The sequence below is a fragment of the Hemibagrus wyckioides genome, linkage group LG18 (assembly GCF_019097595.1).
Source record: "Hemibagrus wyckioides isolate EC202008001 linkage group LG18, SWU_Hwy_1.0, whole genome shotgun sequence".
Classification (NCBI taxonomy): domain Eukaryota; kingdom Metazoa; phylum Chordata; class Actinopteri; order Siluriformes; family Bagridae; genus Hemibagrus; species Hemibagrus wyckioides.
In genome coordinates this window covers 6,080,450-6,097,663 of record NC_080727.1, presented here as the reverse complement: position 1 = coordinate 6,097,663, position 17,214 = coordinate 6,080,450, and the positions used below count along the sequence as shown (strand labels likewise).

The following is a 17,214-nucleotide window of genomic DNA, read 5'->3' as shown; positions in this document are numbered from 1 at the left end:
TATCCAACAGTTCATTTAGCTTGTTCCCCATGCCTTTTAAAAGTAGACAAATCGAAGCCAAATCTATTTTGTGATTTACTTTTCTATAAACCAACTACTTTTCTGCATTTGTTGTGTTACAGCCTGGAACCGAAATGACCTTAATTGGGGTTAAACATCAGGCATCAGTCATTGCAACAACCAAGAGGCAAACTGATGCAACCACCATCGTGCTTCAACTCAACTTGAAATCTTTTTCTTTAATTCCTGGAAATGGTTCTTATAAGCGTTATTTTATGTGTTTTTGTTCACCTCATTTTGAGGCCAAACCAAACAATAATTGATGCCTCGAGGTTCGATATAAAGGCTGTTTCATCAACTCAAAATCCTGATCTGAATGTTTATTAACATGATCTAATGTGAACAGTCTTCTCTTTGAGTTCATCTACAGCTTAGGATGGATACTGAAACCTTTAGGTATCTGAGCAATAGTTTGAAGTTTTGCCTCAATATGTACTGTATATAGCAGGGAACATATCCCACTGTCAATCCCAGTAGCTTCTGGTCTTCGTCCATCACCGTAGTGTAGGGCCAAAAAGTGCTTGGCCCCCCTCAATCGCTGCTTGCAGTCACTATAATGATTAGGATTATTATGATGATGATCATTATTATCATCATCATCATCAACATCAACATCATCATAATCATCTCCTCACCTTTCTGACCAACAAAAAATGCATTCTTTTTTTTTTTTTTATTAGAAGTAAATTTATTGGAAAAAAAAAAAAAAAAAAATTACAACCACCATCGTCTCGGTTGAGAAAAAAATGTAGCATTTTTTCCTTGTCATTTTGCAGTGTTTTGGATCTACATGGCAGAATGAGCACAATGGTTGTGACTATACTATCAACATTAAAAAAGACATAGCTTCACCATCAATATGAAATCATTCAATGTAACAAAATGGGTACAGGCTAATGATGTCATCTACAGTTAGAAAACTGGAGGTAAATTTAATAAAAGTTAACAGGAAAAAAAAACAAAAAAAAACAAAACAAAACATCACTTGGTTAATCTTAGTTCAGAATGTATTCAGTATTCTCACACTGAGTTATAAAAAAATAAAAACAAATAAAATCTTTGTTCAGCACCATTTGCAGTATTCAGTAACCACAAATTCCCTAACCAAAATTCCTACTAGCCTACATATGGCCTTTAATGCCAAACGTTAAAAGTTTCGACATGTTTATCATGAAGGAAAGACAGACCGTCGCCGCTGAGATGAGTTCGTTCTCTCCTGGAAGTCCTAAAGTAAAGTGGGGTCGGTCCGGAAGTCCTCTCATGACCAGGGTACAGTTTCACAGCAATGGAACAGCATAAGAAGCTTTTCGGATTTAATCAGCAACATGCAGGAGCCAGCTCAAAGTGGGCAGTTTGTCTCTGAGGCTCACGGTCCCTCCCACGGTCTGTGCAGGATTACGAGAATACATCCAGCAGATGGGAATTGATCGACTAACACTGGCAAATAAATAACGTCCAGCACCGATGAGAATTTAACCACACAAACAGACGCTCACAATATCCGGAAATGATTCAAATGGGAGAAAAAAAAAAATAAAAAATAAAAATAAAAAAAGTGACATATGTTCATCACACATCCAGCTTTTTTTTTTTTTGGAAAATACAACATTTATTTGGGGAAATTTAAAAGAAAAAAGAAAAAACATTTGCAAATCATCAAACATTGTCATTTGGAATTTCTAATGCTTCATCATAAGTTCCTGCAGAATGAAGTCCTTGAGAAAATGTAGGTGTGCATCTCGCGTCGGAAAATCTGTTGAGGAGGGAAAGTAAACGCATCGCGGCTTTTGCATTGTGCGTGGACGTCGGTAACGTTGGTTAAAAACATCATCTTCTGCCTGTTCTTCAAAGGACACGGAGTCACGCGTAATCCTGCGACGGGCTTGAGGACGGCCACGAGCGCAACCTCAGCTCGACACGCTACAGCACCATTCTATCCTCTGTTAACAAGAAATATCTGTACATGTGCATAACCCTTCATCTGCAGTCCAACAACGAGTTAAAACCAAGAGCGCCGTAGCTGATAAAGGCCAGTGGTCCAGGCTGCTTCTCTGCTAGGATTCCCCTGCTGAGGTGTGTGTGTGCGCGCGCTGGTGATGGCTGGTAGATGGAGGATAAGTGCAGGAGGCTCAGGTGGGGCTGGGTGGCGTGGTAGACGAGCTGGTATCTGGGAGGGTGGTGGCCTGCTGTTCTCCTGGTGTGCTGTCTGCCTGCCGCTGAGCGATGGCCGCCGCCGAGTGCTTACACTTGGACGAGCCGCATTGGCAGCTGAACAGTTTGCCCTTCACGTCCCAGAAGTGGTCTCCATAATCGAATCTGGAGACAAAGGGTCAGATTATTTAATCTATGGTAAAAACAGGAATGCAGATTTTTCTATGTACTTGTGGTACACAATGTTATGGCAAATCACCAGATTCATTCCTATTATCATTTACGTTACAGTAGCTATAAACATCACTAGCCTTACTCGTTTCTCCCTTGATGCTAGAAAAAATCCTAAAAACAAACCGTTATTTTCTAATTTGTTTGTTAATAGTCTGTGATGTAGATCAGTCACCACACAAATCACTGTTACTATAGAAACAATAACGTATATAAACGAACGCGGGAATATAAACCCGTGCTGTGAATTACAGCCAGCACTACTGGTATTTAATTAACACCTTCGGACCAATCGGATTTAGGAACTCGACCTGAGATTTACAGGATTAAATAACTCAGGAAGCCAGAAATTGGGATCTACCTCCTTTTATTACTCAGCGAATGAAACACCATTCTTAAAAATAAAAAAGAAAGAAAGAAAAGTCCCAATTTTGCAAATATATTCCGTTCAACCATCTATATTTACCCCTCATTACACTACACTGATGAGAAGCTAACGAGAAGCTAATGACTGCATATTAGCGGCTCTGTCTCGGAAACGCGGAGGCACGGCTCACCCCAGCTCGTCTCCGGCGCTGATGTTCTTGCTGGCAAAGAACGCGATGTGCGGGAAGCGGAGGTCCTGGTGGGAGGTGAACACTCGGCAGGGGAACAGGTTCGGCTCACAGTGGTGGTTTATAAACCGGCTGATGTTGCCATAGAAACGGGCGTCTATACAATACATATCGCCGACCTGCGAAAAAAAAACAGGGAAATGTTGGTACGGGAACAGGATGACTATAAAACAGCTTTAATTATCCTTAACGTTTAAAGTAGCAAAGGCTTCCTGTGGCAAGAGATCAGAGCTTGACTGCTGACAGTCCTGCAGTTCTGTGTAGCAATATCAGCTTGAATGAATGAGGAGTATAATGCTAATTGAATTGCCTTGTAATCAGCGCAGTTATAGTGAATGAATTTCCTTGGATTAGCTAAAAATAGTATAAAGACTAAGGATCATTTGGTCAATGAAACTGAAAACCTCTGCACTTCCTTCCAAGTCCAGTTCATCCATGTGAGTCTGGGAGCCGTGACATCAATCTCATAACTATAATATTGGACGACAGGCTATTTTTAGGAGCAATGGGAGTATTAAAATAAAACAAAAATACTCTATTTAAGCCCACAAACCACAGAAACAATAGGGAGCCTTAATACACCTCATTTTCAAAGGTGTAAAACTACTGATAATAACACGGTAATATTATGACCGTATCCACCCATAGGGAAAATACGAAGAAAGTGGATGCAGAAAGAAAGCCGCCAGACCAGCGGCGCTTCACTGAGACATACCACAAAAGCCGGTGAGGCATTATGAGGCGGATTATTTTTAGTCTTGCGCTACCTTGCTGTCCAAGCTGAAAAGGTAGGAATCAATCTCCCTGACATCAGCTTCTGCGTCCGAGATGATTTCCCCGACGTACCTGCGCAAAGGAGGACATCAGAACATGCACAAAACTCTACACCTCACACACACACACACACAGTGTACTCCAGACAGAGTGTTTATTTCCTAAACTGAACATAATGTCCAGAATTCCCAGATCAAGTCAGACAGCCAGCCACAGAAAGAGAAACGAGAGAAGCTCACTCGCAGACGAAGGTTCCTCGCGGGATGTCCTGCAATGTCCGAACGCCCCAGCCCATTTTTTGAGTCCTGAACAGCTGCAGTCGAATCCTGATGGCAGAAAAACTGTTAGATAGTACTGAAAAAAAACCTCACATTAGGTTGTACGAGCTCACAGTGACACAACGTTACCGTAGTCCGTTTTGAACAACGCGGTTCTTGCAGGTTCTCCAGCAGGAACAGGCATGGTTGCACTCAAAAATGAAAGGTGGCTCCTCGGAGCAGAACTCCGGCAGCAGGCGGCTCTCCTGAGAGTGATCATGACAGGTCAGTGAGTCCTGAGCATTTAACCTTGTCAGACACATACACTAAGGTACCACAAAAGTTTGGGATCACTTTGGAAATTTCCTTGTTTTCCAAAGAAAACCCTTTTCAAGTCTTATAATGAAACAGATGATTTTCAAAGAATGATCATTATCAGCAAGCATCTCATGTTATGCTCGCTAATCCAAGTTGATTATTTTCTAAGGCTAGCTTATGATTAGAAAACTCTTTAAACTCTTTTTAACAATTTGTGCAAGCACAGCTGAAAACTGTTCTACTGATTAAGAGAACAATAAAAGTGGCCTTCTTAATTTAGTTTAGTACAAGGGTGTCCAATCCTATCCGCAAAGGGCCGGTGTGGAACGCTCGGTTGGAACGAAAACCACACTTGTGGATAAAAATGGACACCCCTGGTTAAGTATCTGGAGCATCAGGAGTTGCGGGGTTTTGTAACAGGCTCAAAAAGTCCATAAAGAACGAACTTTCTTTTCTTGGTAAGAAATGATCTTACCATGCTGAGAACTACTTCCTTCATAGAACTGGAAAACGAGGAAATTTCCAAGTGTTCCCAAAACTTAGTGTACCTTCGCGAGCTCAGTAACACAGATAATGAATAGATGAATTTATTTCTGAATGTGGACACAAGATATTCAGCCACACCTTATCATACCAGCAGCGCAGGCTGAGCTGACCGCACATGCAGCTGGCCGAGGAGCAGTCTTCTTTACAGACGCAGTACTGGAAAAGAAATAACGTCACCAATTTACAGTTGAATAGAACTGAATGAAAGAGTGATGCTGTGATATCAGAAAGGCTCGTCTTTGAGGCGCATATGGATGTGTCATTAATTCCATATATGGAAATTATTTTATTAATATTTTAGCATGTTTATTAAAATTTTTGCAGTATTTATTCTTCCTTCCTTCCTTCCTCCCTCCCTCCCTCCCTCCCTCTCTTTCTTGTATATTTTATGAAACAAGCAAAACCTATATCTATCCAAGTTTTTCTGGAGAAAATTAACACACAACTTTTTATGTAATGTCTAACAAGTTCGGAGACACTTGTAAAGGCCGAGTCTGAACTTCCTGGCAGAGGCAATCAGGTTTTAAGCTGAGCTGGAACTGAGCATATACCACAATGTCAAGATACCCATCAAGTGCCTTTACTTGTAGGTACACCAGATAGGATGTGACAAAAGGGGATGTGGTAGCTTAGTGGTTATGGCATTGGACTACTGATTGGAAGGTTGCGAGTTCGACTCAAGTCCACCAAGCTGCCTCTGCTCGACCTTTAACCCTCAGTTGTATAAAATGCAAGCCTCTCTAGATAAGCTCATCTGCCAAATACCAGAAATGTAAAAGGCAACCACAGATCCTAACTTTGGCAGAACATATTTAATATTTCCCAACACAGAAGTACCACTCAAAGACACACCCACCAGACATGTGCTTTTCAGACATACCTATAATATTCATAAGCTGAATACCTGTAAGTGGGTGATGTTTTTGTCAATGTTTATGGGCGAGGTGACACAGCTATCAGGCACATATTTGTAGTCATTGGGGCAGGGCTCACTGTCCACAGCATTCACACATGGCACAGGTACTCTCTCATAACCGCGAGATATGTCCCTGAGAACAGGCAGATGAAACATATTGTATACGTCAACATTGAAAACAAACACCAGAGTAAAACGGGAAAGTCAGGGAAGGTACGTCAGTCAGAAAGCAGTTAAGTAAGGAAGTACGTCATTAAGTAAAGTCAGTACGTAATTAAGTCAGTAAATAACCAGCTAGTAAGCAAGTCATTAAGTGAGATAAGTGAGTAAGCAATACAGTGATTAAGTCAGTACACCATTAATTAAAGTAACTAAGTCAGTCAGTAAATACGTATGTCTGTAAGAAACATAAGTAAAGTAGGCTAGTATGTGAGTAAGCAGTTAAACAGATCAGTCACTAAGTAAGTAAATAAATAAGTCAGTAAGTAACTCATTCGGTAAATTAAGTCAGTAAAGCCTATAAGTAAAAAAAAGTTAGTAGGTCTTGTAAGTAAAATAAATCAAAATAAGTCAGTCTGCATGTAGAGCAAGTATGTCAGTAAATCAAGTAAGTCAGTAACTAAAGTTAGTTAAAGTGAGTTTCTGCAAGTAAAGTAAGTAAATAAAACACACAAAATACCCGGAATAAACCAAAGCAAAACAAAACGAAGATATCTGAAAATATATTCAAACAAAAGAAAATATACGCAACCAAAAAAATATAAATAGTACAATATATGAAACATTTAATAGAATAGAATATATAAAAATGAAATAAAATTGAATTTAATTACACTAATCTTGTCTAACCCTATCTTTCAGTGGTATCAGAAAGTGGGAATAAAGTGGAGGTGGCTGTTTGCATTCTCTTTATTTAGCATGAACTGGCTCACTAGTCAATGACACTGGGCAAATAGGTAAGAAAAGCTACAGTTAGCGCCTTCATGAAAAAGTACATATTTTGTTGTAATTGTATAACCCTGCAAACAGATTATTCCAGACAAGATTTGCTGGAATAGATACTTTGATATAAATGTTGCATCGATGTTTAAGTAAGTTTCTAGCACGAGGATGTGCTAGAAAAAGCAATGATGCAATATGAGAGATACAATGCTGTATAGATAAAATGAGGAGCATTTATAGATTAGTTTTAAACTGGTATGATGTTTCAAGCTACCTGTTAAGGAGCTTTTCTCCTGAGGTGTGTCCTTGACCGCTTGCCTCCTTCTGCCTCTTGCTGGCGTGCAGAGCGTTCCACACCTTAGAGTTCTGGCCGCAGCACTCTAGCGGCGAGTCTCCTTCCCTGTTCTTTAGGTTTACGTCCGCACCCCGCAACAGAAACAACCTGCAGTGGGTATAAAGTTGAGATACTACTTACTTTACTAGCAGGTAGTAGTACTTACTACTAACGTTAATCTTCCTATAAAATCATGTGTTCAATTTTATGCAAGAACAAATTGTCAATAATCGCTTTTTTAATCTTGTGGAATGGCCATGAAACAAGCTAGTTCATCATATCACGTCCTTTATTTCTGTCTTTCCCTCACCTTCTCCTGAAACCATGAAGCACAACATACTCTCTCCTGAACAGCTTTACCTCTGGCTGAAATTGGAGACGCCTTCCATGAATGCTAATAAACATCACCTTATAGAAAGTTTTACCATATTGGTGATTAAAACGTTATCCTTGCTAAATTTCAACAGATCTACGATGACTGACAGCTCATGTGACGTGTTTTATGTCATGGCCAAAGCATGGCTCCTTATTCACTACCATATTTTGATTAGATTATATCTAAATAATGCTTGTTAAATGATCATCTGTCCATTTTCTGAACTGTTTATCTCTGGGGACTCAGAGGAACAAGACAGGGGACACCCTGGACCCATCACTGATCCCAATCCCACAAACACCCACACTATGGACAATCAGCCTACAACACATGTCTTTAAACTAAACGAGGAAGAACATCCAGACTCACTGGTGGGAATTAAACCCCCAAGCCTGGAGATGCGGGGCAAATGTGCTAACCACTAAGCCACTGTGACCCCCTAATAATCATAATAATGATAAATCAACAACAACTGACTGTCATTGTGAAGTAGAAAATGATTATTTACACCACCATAAACAGAGTGAATCATTTAATATCCCAAAATCTTCTAAATGGATTTACACAGCGTTCAAGAAGCACGAGTTTTCTCAGAGATGAGAGACCAGTCTGGCAGCTTTGTAAGCTTCCCAGCAGCCAGAGTATGCAGTGGAACTGGTTTCACAAACATGCCATGCATTAGCAGAATAGTGGTACATGCCACCAAGGTGCCAGTTTCAATATACACACTCCAATTTGAAATTCTTTGATGGATCACAGTATACTCCAGTCACATTAAGTCGTCTCCGTCGTGCATTCCACTGTAATGAGCGTTAATTGGCCGTCTAATCAGGTTGCACTCACGAGACACAATCCAAACGGTTTTCCCGCGAAGCGATGTGCAGTGGTGAGTCTCCGTGCACGTTAACGGTGTTAAGATCACACTTGGCACTCAGAAGGACATCAGCAATCTCCACACAGCCAGAGAACGCTGCCCAGTGCAAACAGATGTTCTCTTCCTACCAAGATAAAACCAGCCGCTATAAAATAATGTCCCAAAGTAACCAAAATAACAGACAGTGTTTAATATCTTAAAATGCTAATAAATGTAATGATTTTAAATACAAATTTAGCTGTGCTATACGGTTAAAAAAAATGATGATCAAATTTAATTGATCAGTCAACATCATTTGTTCCTTAAATAGGAATTTCTTAAAAATATATATTAAACACTGAAGCTATGTATTCTCATTCAATATCATGACAATAAAGCATTTACAAATTTTCAAAAGTTTTCCATTATCCTCTGCATAACTTCTAGCTTTTTTTCTAGTGATTCAGGAAAATTGTCCAATATGGCCGTGTAAACACTGTCATTTTTTCCCCCCACATTTGTAAATCCACACTGACCTTGTCTCTGATGTTGGGATCAGCACTTTTAGATAGCAGCAACTTGACTAGTTCAACGTGTTTGTACTCTGTCGCCCAAATCATTGCTGTCCAGCCACCGTCATCCTGCAGACAAGAGCACAGCTGTAAAACTGCCAGATCCCCAGCCACAAGACTAAAGACCACAACCGAACGATATAACTAAGGTTGGGAAACTTACAAACGTTGATCTCTTTACCTGACAGTTTATGTCCGTAAGGCCTGTAAACAGCAAGTGTTTTACGATATTGTAATGTCCAGCCTTAGCAGCAAGGTGGAGACACGTAGAGCCTTCAGCATCCTAAAAAAATGGCAGATTGGAAAGAAGACATCATCAGAAGATCCATCAAAGCAGACATATTGATATATTGATAGAGACAGAACAATAGAGAGAAAAATAGAGAGATAGAGGTATAGATGGATAGACTGACCAACATACAGAAAGACAGACAGACAGACAGACAGACAGACAGGCAGATGGATGGATGGATGGATGGATGGATACAGACAGACAGAAACAGAGAGAGAGAGAGAGAGAGAGAGAGAGAGAGAGAGAGAGATGGGTAGGCAGATATATAGGGACAAAAGACAGAGAAAGACAGACAGACAGACACAGTTGGATAGACCGGACAGACAGAGATGGACAGACAGACAGACAGACAGACAGACAGACAGACAGACAGATAGATAGATAGATAGATAGATAGATAGATAGATAGATAGATAGATAGATAGATAGATAGATAGATAGATAGATAGATAGATAGATAGATAGATAGATAGATAGATAGATACAACAGGGAGACAGAGACCTTATTGGACACGATGGCTCCTGCTCTCAGTAGGTAGCGTACTGTGTCCAGCTGATTGTTCTCACAAGCCTCCATCAGTGGTGTGCGCTGGTCCTCATCACATATATCCAGGTTTGCACCGGCCTGACGCACAAACAAACAACCCCAACTTTTAAATGAAACCCTAGATGGTTAGTGTTAAAGCATGTGATTTAAGACTGAACCTTTATATATGAGGTGCACTAATACTGACCTGGACCAACATATGGCAGACCTCCTGATGTCCGGCCTCAGCAGCTACATGGAGAGGCGTACGTTTACTCTGGCTCTCCATCTTAAAGTTTGGGTCAATTCCATCCACTGGAAAGAAAGAAGGAAACATATGTATTATAAAGCTGATTGGTGTGAGCGGTGTAAAAGGCTACGAGCTTGAGTAAGGACACAGCATCGTACCAAGCATCATTAAGACTTTCTGCAGCTCCCCCTGCTTAGCAGAGATGTAGAGCTGCTTAGGGTGAAAGCGAAGCTTCTTGGGCCTAAACAGGTGAAATAAGACAGGCATCTTATAAATCATGAATACATGTTTATTATTAATAATGTAAAAGAAAAACAACTAAATCAGCCTCATAGTTTATACTTGAGCGAACCATGGTACGATGTAATACGTTATTGCTATATTATAAAAGTGTGAAAGTGTATTTTTCTTACTTCTCTGCATCCAATGCCAACAAAATGGTTTCCAGAGTCTCCTTAGCAGGTGCTATAGAGGGTCCAGCCCCAGCGCCCATGTGCTCTGGCCTGCTGGCTTCTAGGATGATTGATCCATCCCCAGCTTCCAAAGGCCTAGTTAAAGTGCTGTCTACTCTCCCTTCTCCCAATAACGAAAGGCGAGACAATCTAAAAATCATACACACATTGGCACACAGCATTTACATTTGACCTCCATAAAATGCAAAGCATACGGACATGAAAAAGTCCAAACAACGATTAAGCAGTGAAAGACCACCACTTAAGCACAGAGTGTGATAAATCTTCCAGTGATGCTTCTCAGCCACTACAGCTCATCAGCTGCCAAAGAGAGACACTAACACATTCCTCAGTTATAGGGTGCCATTTGTTTTGTCCGAATTAAATGGCTAGTCTTATTCATCTTAATTACGGAATTGTTTTTGAATTTTTTTAAAGCTAGTTTCACAAATATTCATGAAATTGATCTTATTCCAATAAATATGTGATATTTATTGATATTTGTGGTTGCCTAATCCATTTATATAAATTCGCAATAGTTCAAGCCAGTTAGATGATTTGAAGCCTTATACATAAGCTCTCATAGAATATGAACAAACTAAGTGGATTTTCATCAATCCCAAAAATTCCTTACTGAATTTAATTCTAATAGAAGATAAATGCTGTTCTAAAGAACACACCCTCCAGTGGTGGTGTCCGCCTTGCCCTCCGTAGTCGCCGGGGTGCCAGGGCTCTGGCTCCGGGGCACTGTAGAGGTGGTGTCTGCTTTGGCGATGGTGACTTCTTTGGCCTTGCTGACCTCCTCGCCACAATGTGGACAGAAGCTCTGACCTTTCAGTACTGATGCGCAGTGCCGATGAAAGCGGTGAGAGATGTTCACCTCTGGCTGGCACTCCATGAAGGTTCCCTACAGGAAAATTTCCAGAATATAATTTCCAGCAGGAAATGAATAAATGATCACCCTGATGGGTACACTTACCGCCCTACAGAAGTAGCCACAGCCAGGGCAGCACTGATGTTTGATCATTCCTGTGCGATGCTCCTCACACAGCACCAGCAGCTGCACGGAGTTCGACGGCCTCATCATCTCGTGCTTCAGAACTGCGCTTTGACACCGACTTAGCTACACAGGAGTAAAGCTGGAGTGAACTCGTGCGTGATCATCAAAGCCTATTCTAATACATTCAACTTGGATTTCTCAGATAAAAGTGGAGAATGATGTCTATACCACAATGGGGTCGAATTCTAGATTTTGATTGGTCAGATGGTGTTGATTAGTCTTCCATAATCGATCATATTCTGCACTGCAGGTTCTCACCTGGCCATCCACACTCTCCGTGGCCATGCACTTCCTATCAGCCAGCGTGAGGATCTCTCTACTCTTGGGTGTCTCGATTCGGCAGCTACACAGCGGAAGCTCCTGCACCATGTCCACTGCTGAACTCTGTGCTGTGCTAGCAGCTTCTGTGCAAGACACAACACATGCCTTAATTAAGAGAAGCTGAACAAGTATATGTTCCTTTTATAATTCTATAATTTTATAATGGAAACGGTTAAAAGCCCTCGATGTATTTCATTATTAAAATGAAAGCCTGAATAAAGTATTTACATTATCACTGGCAAATCAGAAACTATATTCGAGACATTCTATTTGTTGACATACGTCATTCTTTCATTTAGATCAAATAAAATGTATGAAAATGTATAATTATGGGAGGAAGAGCGTTACTCTTATTTACACAGAATTAGACTGGCAAAAAATATTTTAAAAATAGCCCTTGAACACAGGTGGAGGGATTTATCACCACCAGGGGGCATCCTGTCCTCTTTGTACTGAGAGCACTCCATTGATGAGTCATCGTCAGCACAGGAGCAATGTCTAAAAATCGTAACTTCTGATTAGGGGGGGGGGAGGAGACGCTTGTCAACTTGGAATTCCAAATATCTAATGTCCCCAAATTCTGTATATGAACACCATCGAGTCTTACCCTTGCTTTCAGACTTCAGCAAGGCATCCTGGGCTTTCAGGTTAAGCGACTCTAACGGAACCTCTGTGTACTCTTTTTCCTGGTCAGCAGGGGCAGGGGGAGGAGCAGGCGTTTGGGCTGGAATCTCTAACCGAGTCTGGGCATTCATAGCTAAAATTGGAGGATCAGAGACATAAAGAACTCAACATCATTCTGCAACTACAGGGAAAATACAAGACCCAACCCTAGTTTAGTTAAGTCTTAGCAAGAATTAGTCTTTGGTTGGAACTAAACCATTTCAGCTGTGGTGCTTTTTGGCTGAAGGGTAACAACCCTAGCATGTGGATCAGTGATCACTGGTTTAGACTACCTTCATCTAGCATAAGGATTTAACCCTTTACAACCTGGAACACAAACATGATGTTAAGAGTTAACTTTGACCTCTTGGCTACTTCTCTGATTAGTACCCTTCTTACCCAGTTACTGACTTGTGGTGGACAATTGTGCCAAGTCTTTGCCTAAAAGCACTCTGGAGACTCGGAAAATACATGGAAAAGTTTCTCTTATCAAATGAGACCAAAATAGAACAAATGCATCAAGTGGAACCCTCATCAACAACAATCCTCACAGTGATGCATAGTGATGGTGGGATCATAGTGAGAATTAAACTTATTTGGTCGCTTGGTTGCCTAATGCCCTTCTTAGCTGGTCACTGACGTTTGGTGGTCAGCCTCCTCTTAGTACTGTTGCACTCGTGCCATATTATTTGCAGTTTCACTAATGGATTTAATGGTCTGTTGGATGTTAAAACTTTGGGATTAATCAAGCCCTAATTAAACTTGTTCTTCCTGATGTTGTTTATTTAGCTATGATCTCTGACAAACTTTCCAGTCAGGAATAGGTGTATTTAAACTGACATGGATGGACTCCAATTATATAACTAATTATGTAACTTGAAATGTCTTTATTGTTATTGCACAAGTACAACAAAATTGAAAAAAGCAGTCCTTAAGGTGCACAGTCTAATAAGTAATCTATTCAAATAAATATCTACATAATCTTATTAAATAAACTCTGAAATAAAATAATAAATCTAATGAAATAAATAACTCTGATGCAATACACACTTACAGATATTACCTGAAATTTCCGTTGATTTTGTCTTCACCTTCTTTTTCCGTTTCCTAGCAGGCCGGAGCCAAGGGCTGTCTGCTCTGGCCTTCTTTTTCACCTTCTTCTTTAAGCCGGATTCAGAACTCTGTGACAGACAAAAATTCATTTAAAACCAATTTTGCCCCAATCCTTACCCAACAGAATTCATTATAAGACTGCATTTTAACTTAGACCACCCTTGAAAAAAAAAAAACATGACTAGTCCTGCATTATTTATTAAAATACAAAAAGACAAAAATGCGTCAAATAATGCTCTGCTAGTTTATCGAATTCTATAGCGAGTTCTTTACTGACAGGTAATACCTTAGGGCATTGAAGACTGCTCGACTGCTTCAGAAAGGTATTAGATCTTTCGATGAAAGGATGTCTGGTGCTCTTACCAAGTCTGACTCATCTTGCTCTTCTTCCCCTTCCTCTTCTGCAGTTTCTTCAGACTCGTGCTCCTCGCCAAGCTAAATCATAAATAAACAACAAACAAATGCGCGTGTCTGGGAAAATCCCTCACGTGGTCAACTTTTGACATTTTCTACTAATATATATATATATATATATATATATATATATATATACACATATATATATATATATATATATATATATATATATATATATATATATACACATATATAGCTCTGAAAATAACCAGCTTTCCTGAACTTCCTTTCTCTTTTGCATGTATCTCAGTCACAAGTCAAGTTCTAGCATTTTATAATTCCTCTAAATGGGAGAAAGGGGCATTTCAAGAGGATTTCCACCAAAATACGCCCTCTACATTTATAGCCTAATTTATATTTATAACCTCTTCTCTCCAGTGATCTTTGTTCCTGCTAACATCAGTGGGTAAATAATTGCTTCAGTATTAATTTGGTAAATTGAATTCTGTTGACTAAGCATCACATGTTTTTTTAGCCGGTTGGTTAAAAGTTATTTTGATGAGGAGATGGAGCATCTCAGATGTGTTTTACAGCTGGTATGCGATTACAAACAGAATGAAGGGTATGTCCATTTTGCTATGTTGCATAGCTAACTATATGATTCTTACAGACACACAGCCAGGACAAGGTAGTAATTAGACCAAATAAAATTCTGAATTCAGCTACAGCAAGATGTTTTTTTTTTCCGGACTGCCTCACATATACTATTTTTAAACACTTTGTTTTTTCCCCCTCAATCTAACCCAATTAGTGTTCCTCATTTTTCCCCTTTTTCACCATAATGGGAGGAAGAAGGATGGATATTTCCTTCCACCTTCTTTAGAAACTTAGAAATCTTGACGCTAACATTTAGCGCAGCCAAAGAGTACTGTAATTTTTGCTGACAGCAAAAAAACTTTCCCTCTCACATATATATGAGACTAAAATCCTACATTTCGGCAGGATGGTGAGAATAAACAAGAAAAGAAAAAAAAAAAACATACCTGTGGGATCGAAGCCAGTCTGCTGTCCTCCTGAGATGCTTCAGCCATTTCTTCTTTTCCAGCCGTCTCTTCTTCATCTTCGGATTCGTCCTCCGACTCGGATTCATCAGACTCGTTCTCTGCTCGATCGCCGTTAACCTGCACGGCCTCTTTTGGCTGATGCAGAGAACACGATTGCAAAGAGACCTGTTAAACTTACCCACAAGTCCACGACAGCTGGGAAACACCCACCGTCTACACCCATCAACAAAATAACTCAAGACTAAAACACGAGGCACGGGCAGGAGCCAAGACTGCACTGAACCTTCACATGCCACACTGAACCTCCCCAGATGAACTCGCTGGAGAAACTGTGCACGAAACCAAAGTTTCCAAGATACATCAAGGTTCTATGTAGAGCTGGTGTGTCTGGAATGCTGACCTGAGGAGTGGGCGGAGACTGGGGCACACGCTGGAACATCTCCAGCACCGTGCGCTGCTTTAGCACTTTGGTCTTCTTCTTAGGAACAAGGCTGTATGTTCCCATCTTTCTCTTCTTCTTCCTCAGCACAGATGCTATTGAGTAAGCAAAAGTCTGCAGTCAAATACCAACACATCAAATAAACCAGTTTAAAAAGCTATGTCTCTTTTTTTTTTTTCATACTAATGATAGGCCAGTTTGATTCGTTTGCAGTTATATTTTTATCGGTCAGCTCTGCTGGGACCCTTCTAAAAAAAAGTACTTAATATTATATAGTCTCTGAGGAAAAATCAAGCAACAAAAATTAACCAGGAAAAACAAATCCTTGAAAATCTCTAGGTGTGTCCAATCTTATTTCAACCAAGCAGAAGCTACACTTGAGCTTATGGAAAGTTAGGATCAACTGATTAAACAGGAGGAATCAGGTGTGGCTCTGGCTCGACTAGTATAAAAACTTGCACCCACACCCGCTCCTGATAAGATTGGACACCTGCTCGAGTTGCTAGGTTGCTATCTATCACAATGAGGAAAACCAAAACGTTTACAATAAAAAAAACAAAACATGCACTAACAAACAAAACCGATTCCATTTGGGCACAATCAGTCTAAAAGTTTGCTAAGTGCAGAAGGGAAACTGCAAGAAGTGTGCATCTTCCCTTTAGTAATAATGGTGAACAGTACATTTTCAGAATGTACACTGGACATCCATCAAGATCTAGCAAATTATGAGGGGATCATCTGTGCCTAGCTTTTAAGACGTTCCACAGGTTTTTGATAGGATTTAGTTCCTGGCTCTGACTGGGCCATTACAAAATGTTGATCTTCTTCTGAAGCCAATTCCTTTGTTGACCTGGATTTACGTTTTGGGTCTTCATCATTCTGGAAGGTAAAATCTTTTTCAACTTTCTAACAGAGGCCTGCAGGTATGACGGCTAAATAGCTTGGTATTTGGAGTTATTCATGAAGCAGCATGATGCTGCCAATATTATTCTTTATCATGGCTATGGCATTGTTTTGGGTCTTGTTTTTGTGGCCAAACGTTTCTATCTTGGGTTCAGACTAGAACATATTTTGGCACTTTAGATGTTTTCTCTCTTGAAAACAGGCATTTGTCTGGCCACCCTATCCATACCCCAGACACGAAGAATACAAAAGACTGTTGTCACATGTAGGGAGTGACCTGTACATGCCATAAATTCCTGCAGGAGCTCATTTGGGTCTCTTGGCAGCCTCCTTGTAGATTTTTGTCTTATTCTTGGTAATGTCACTAAGGTGCCTCATTTTGTCCTCTTCTTGATGATGGCCTTCATTGTGTCCAATGGTATATATACAAAATACGTTATGTACTCTCTCCAGATCGAAACCTTACGACAATGAGTTCTTGTAATAGTGTGCAAGTCTTTTGTGGACCATGGCTTTAACAGTCGGAGGAAACCAAGATGATACCAAGAAAATCCTATAGTAACAGCTGCATTTTATTTAGGTTAATTGAAATCAGTCAGATCAATTTCCACCCACCACAGAATCATCTACCAACAAGGCAGGGTGGGGCTAACACGTGCTTCCTGTCGAAGTGAAGCCAACCTTGGCATCCTCTTTGACTGCTGCTTATGCAGCTTCACAAGGCAGCTTTGACACATTCGTAAAACACTTCACGCACTCACAGATATCAGCAATTGGCTAATCTCACTGTGAGTGACAGGGGACAGAGAGATGGACTCCTGTGGCACTGT

At 40.3% G+C, this 17,214-nt stretch overlaps 1 protein-coding gene across 14 annotated transcripts in view; it reads right to left on the bottom strand.

Moving 5' to 3' along the window:
* Nucleotides 1-758: 758 nt before the first annotated feature.
* ehmt1b (euchromatic histone-lysine N-methyltransferase 1b) overlaps nucleotides 759-17,214 on the bottom strand; it is a 32,670-nt gene continuing 16,214 nt past the window's right edge. For 9 of the 14 annotated variants that reach the window (XM_058415319.1, XM_058415316.1, XM_058415306.1 and 6 more), the window contains 23 exons: nucleotides 15,443-15,576; nucleotides 15,022-15,177; nucleotides 13,985-14,056; nucleotides 13,563-13,689; nucleotides 12,453-12,602; nucleotides 11,693-11,928; nucleotides 11,444-11,587; nucleotides 11,145-11,371; nucleotides 10,426-10,614; nucleotides 10,171-10,253; nucleotides 9,971-10,077; nucleotides 9,739-9,861; nucleotides 9,126-9,227; nucleotides 8,909-9,013; nucleotides 8,363-8,517; nucleotides 7,084-7,251; nucleotides 5,856-6,000; nucleotides 5,030-5,107; nucleotides 4,238-4,353; nucleotides 4,070-4,156; nucleotides 3,824-3,902; nucleotides 3,000-3,175; nucleotides 759-2,376 (listed from right to left, as the gene is read on the bottom strand). In XM_058415319.1, the coding sequence (XP_058271302.1) occupies nucleotides 2,190-2,376; nucleotides 3,000-3,175; nucleotides 3,824-3,902; nucleotides 4,070-4,156; nucleotides 4,238-4,353; nucleotides 5,030-5,107; nucleotides 5,856-6,000; nucleotides 7,084-7,251; nucleotides 8,363-8,517; nucleotides 8,909-9,013; nucleotides 9,126-9,227; nucleotides 9,739-9,861; nucleotides 9,971-10,077; nucleotides 10,171-10,253; nucleotides 10,426-10,614; nucleotides 11,145-11,371; nucleotides 11,444-11,587; nucleotides 11,693-11,928; nucleotides 12,453-12,602; nucleotides 13,563-13,689; nucleotides 13,985-14,056; nucleotides 15,022-15,177; nucleotides 15,443-15,576 (3,146 nt within the window). In that variant the 3' untranslated portion in view covers nucleotides 759-2,189. The remainder of the gene's footprint in view (nucleotides 2,377-2,999; nucleotides 3,176-3,823; nucleotides 3,903-4,069; nucleotides 4,157-4,237; nucleotides 4,354-5,029; nucleotides 5,108-5,855; nucleotides 6,001-7,083; nucleotides 7,252-8,362; nucleotides 8,518-8,908; nucleotides 9,014-9,125; nucleotides 9,228-9,738; nucleotides 9,862-9,970; nucleotides 10,078-10,170; nucleotides 10,254-10,425; nucleotides 10,615-11,144; nucleotides 11,372-11,443; nucleotides 11,588-11,692; nucleotides 11,929-12,452; nucleotides 12,603-13,562; nucleotides 13,690-13,984; nucleotides 14,057-15,021; nucleotides 15,178-15,442; nucleotides 15,577-17,214) is intronic. The other 5 variants (XM_058415310.1, XM_058415307.1, XM_058415309.1 and 2 more) reach the window with 5 other exon arrangements.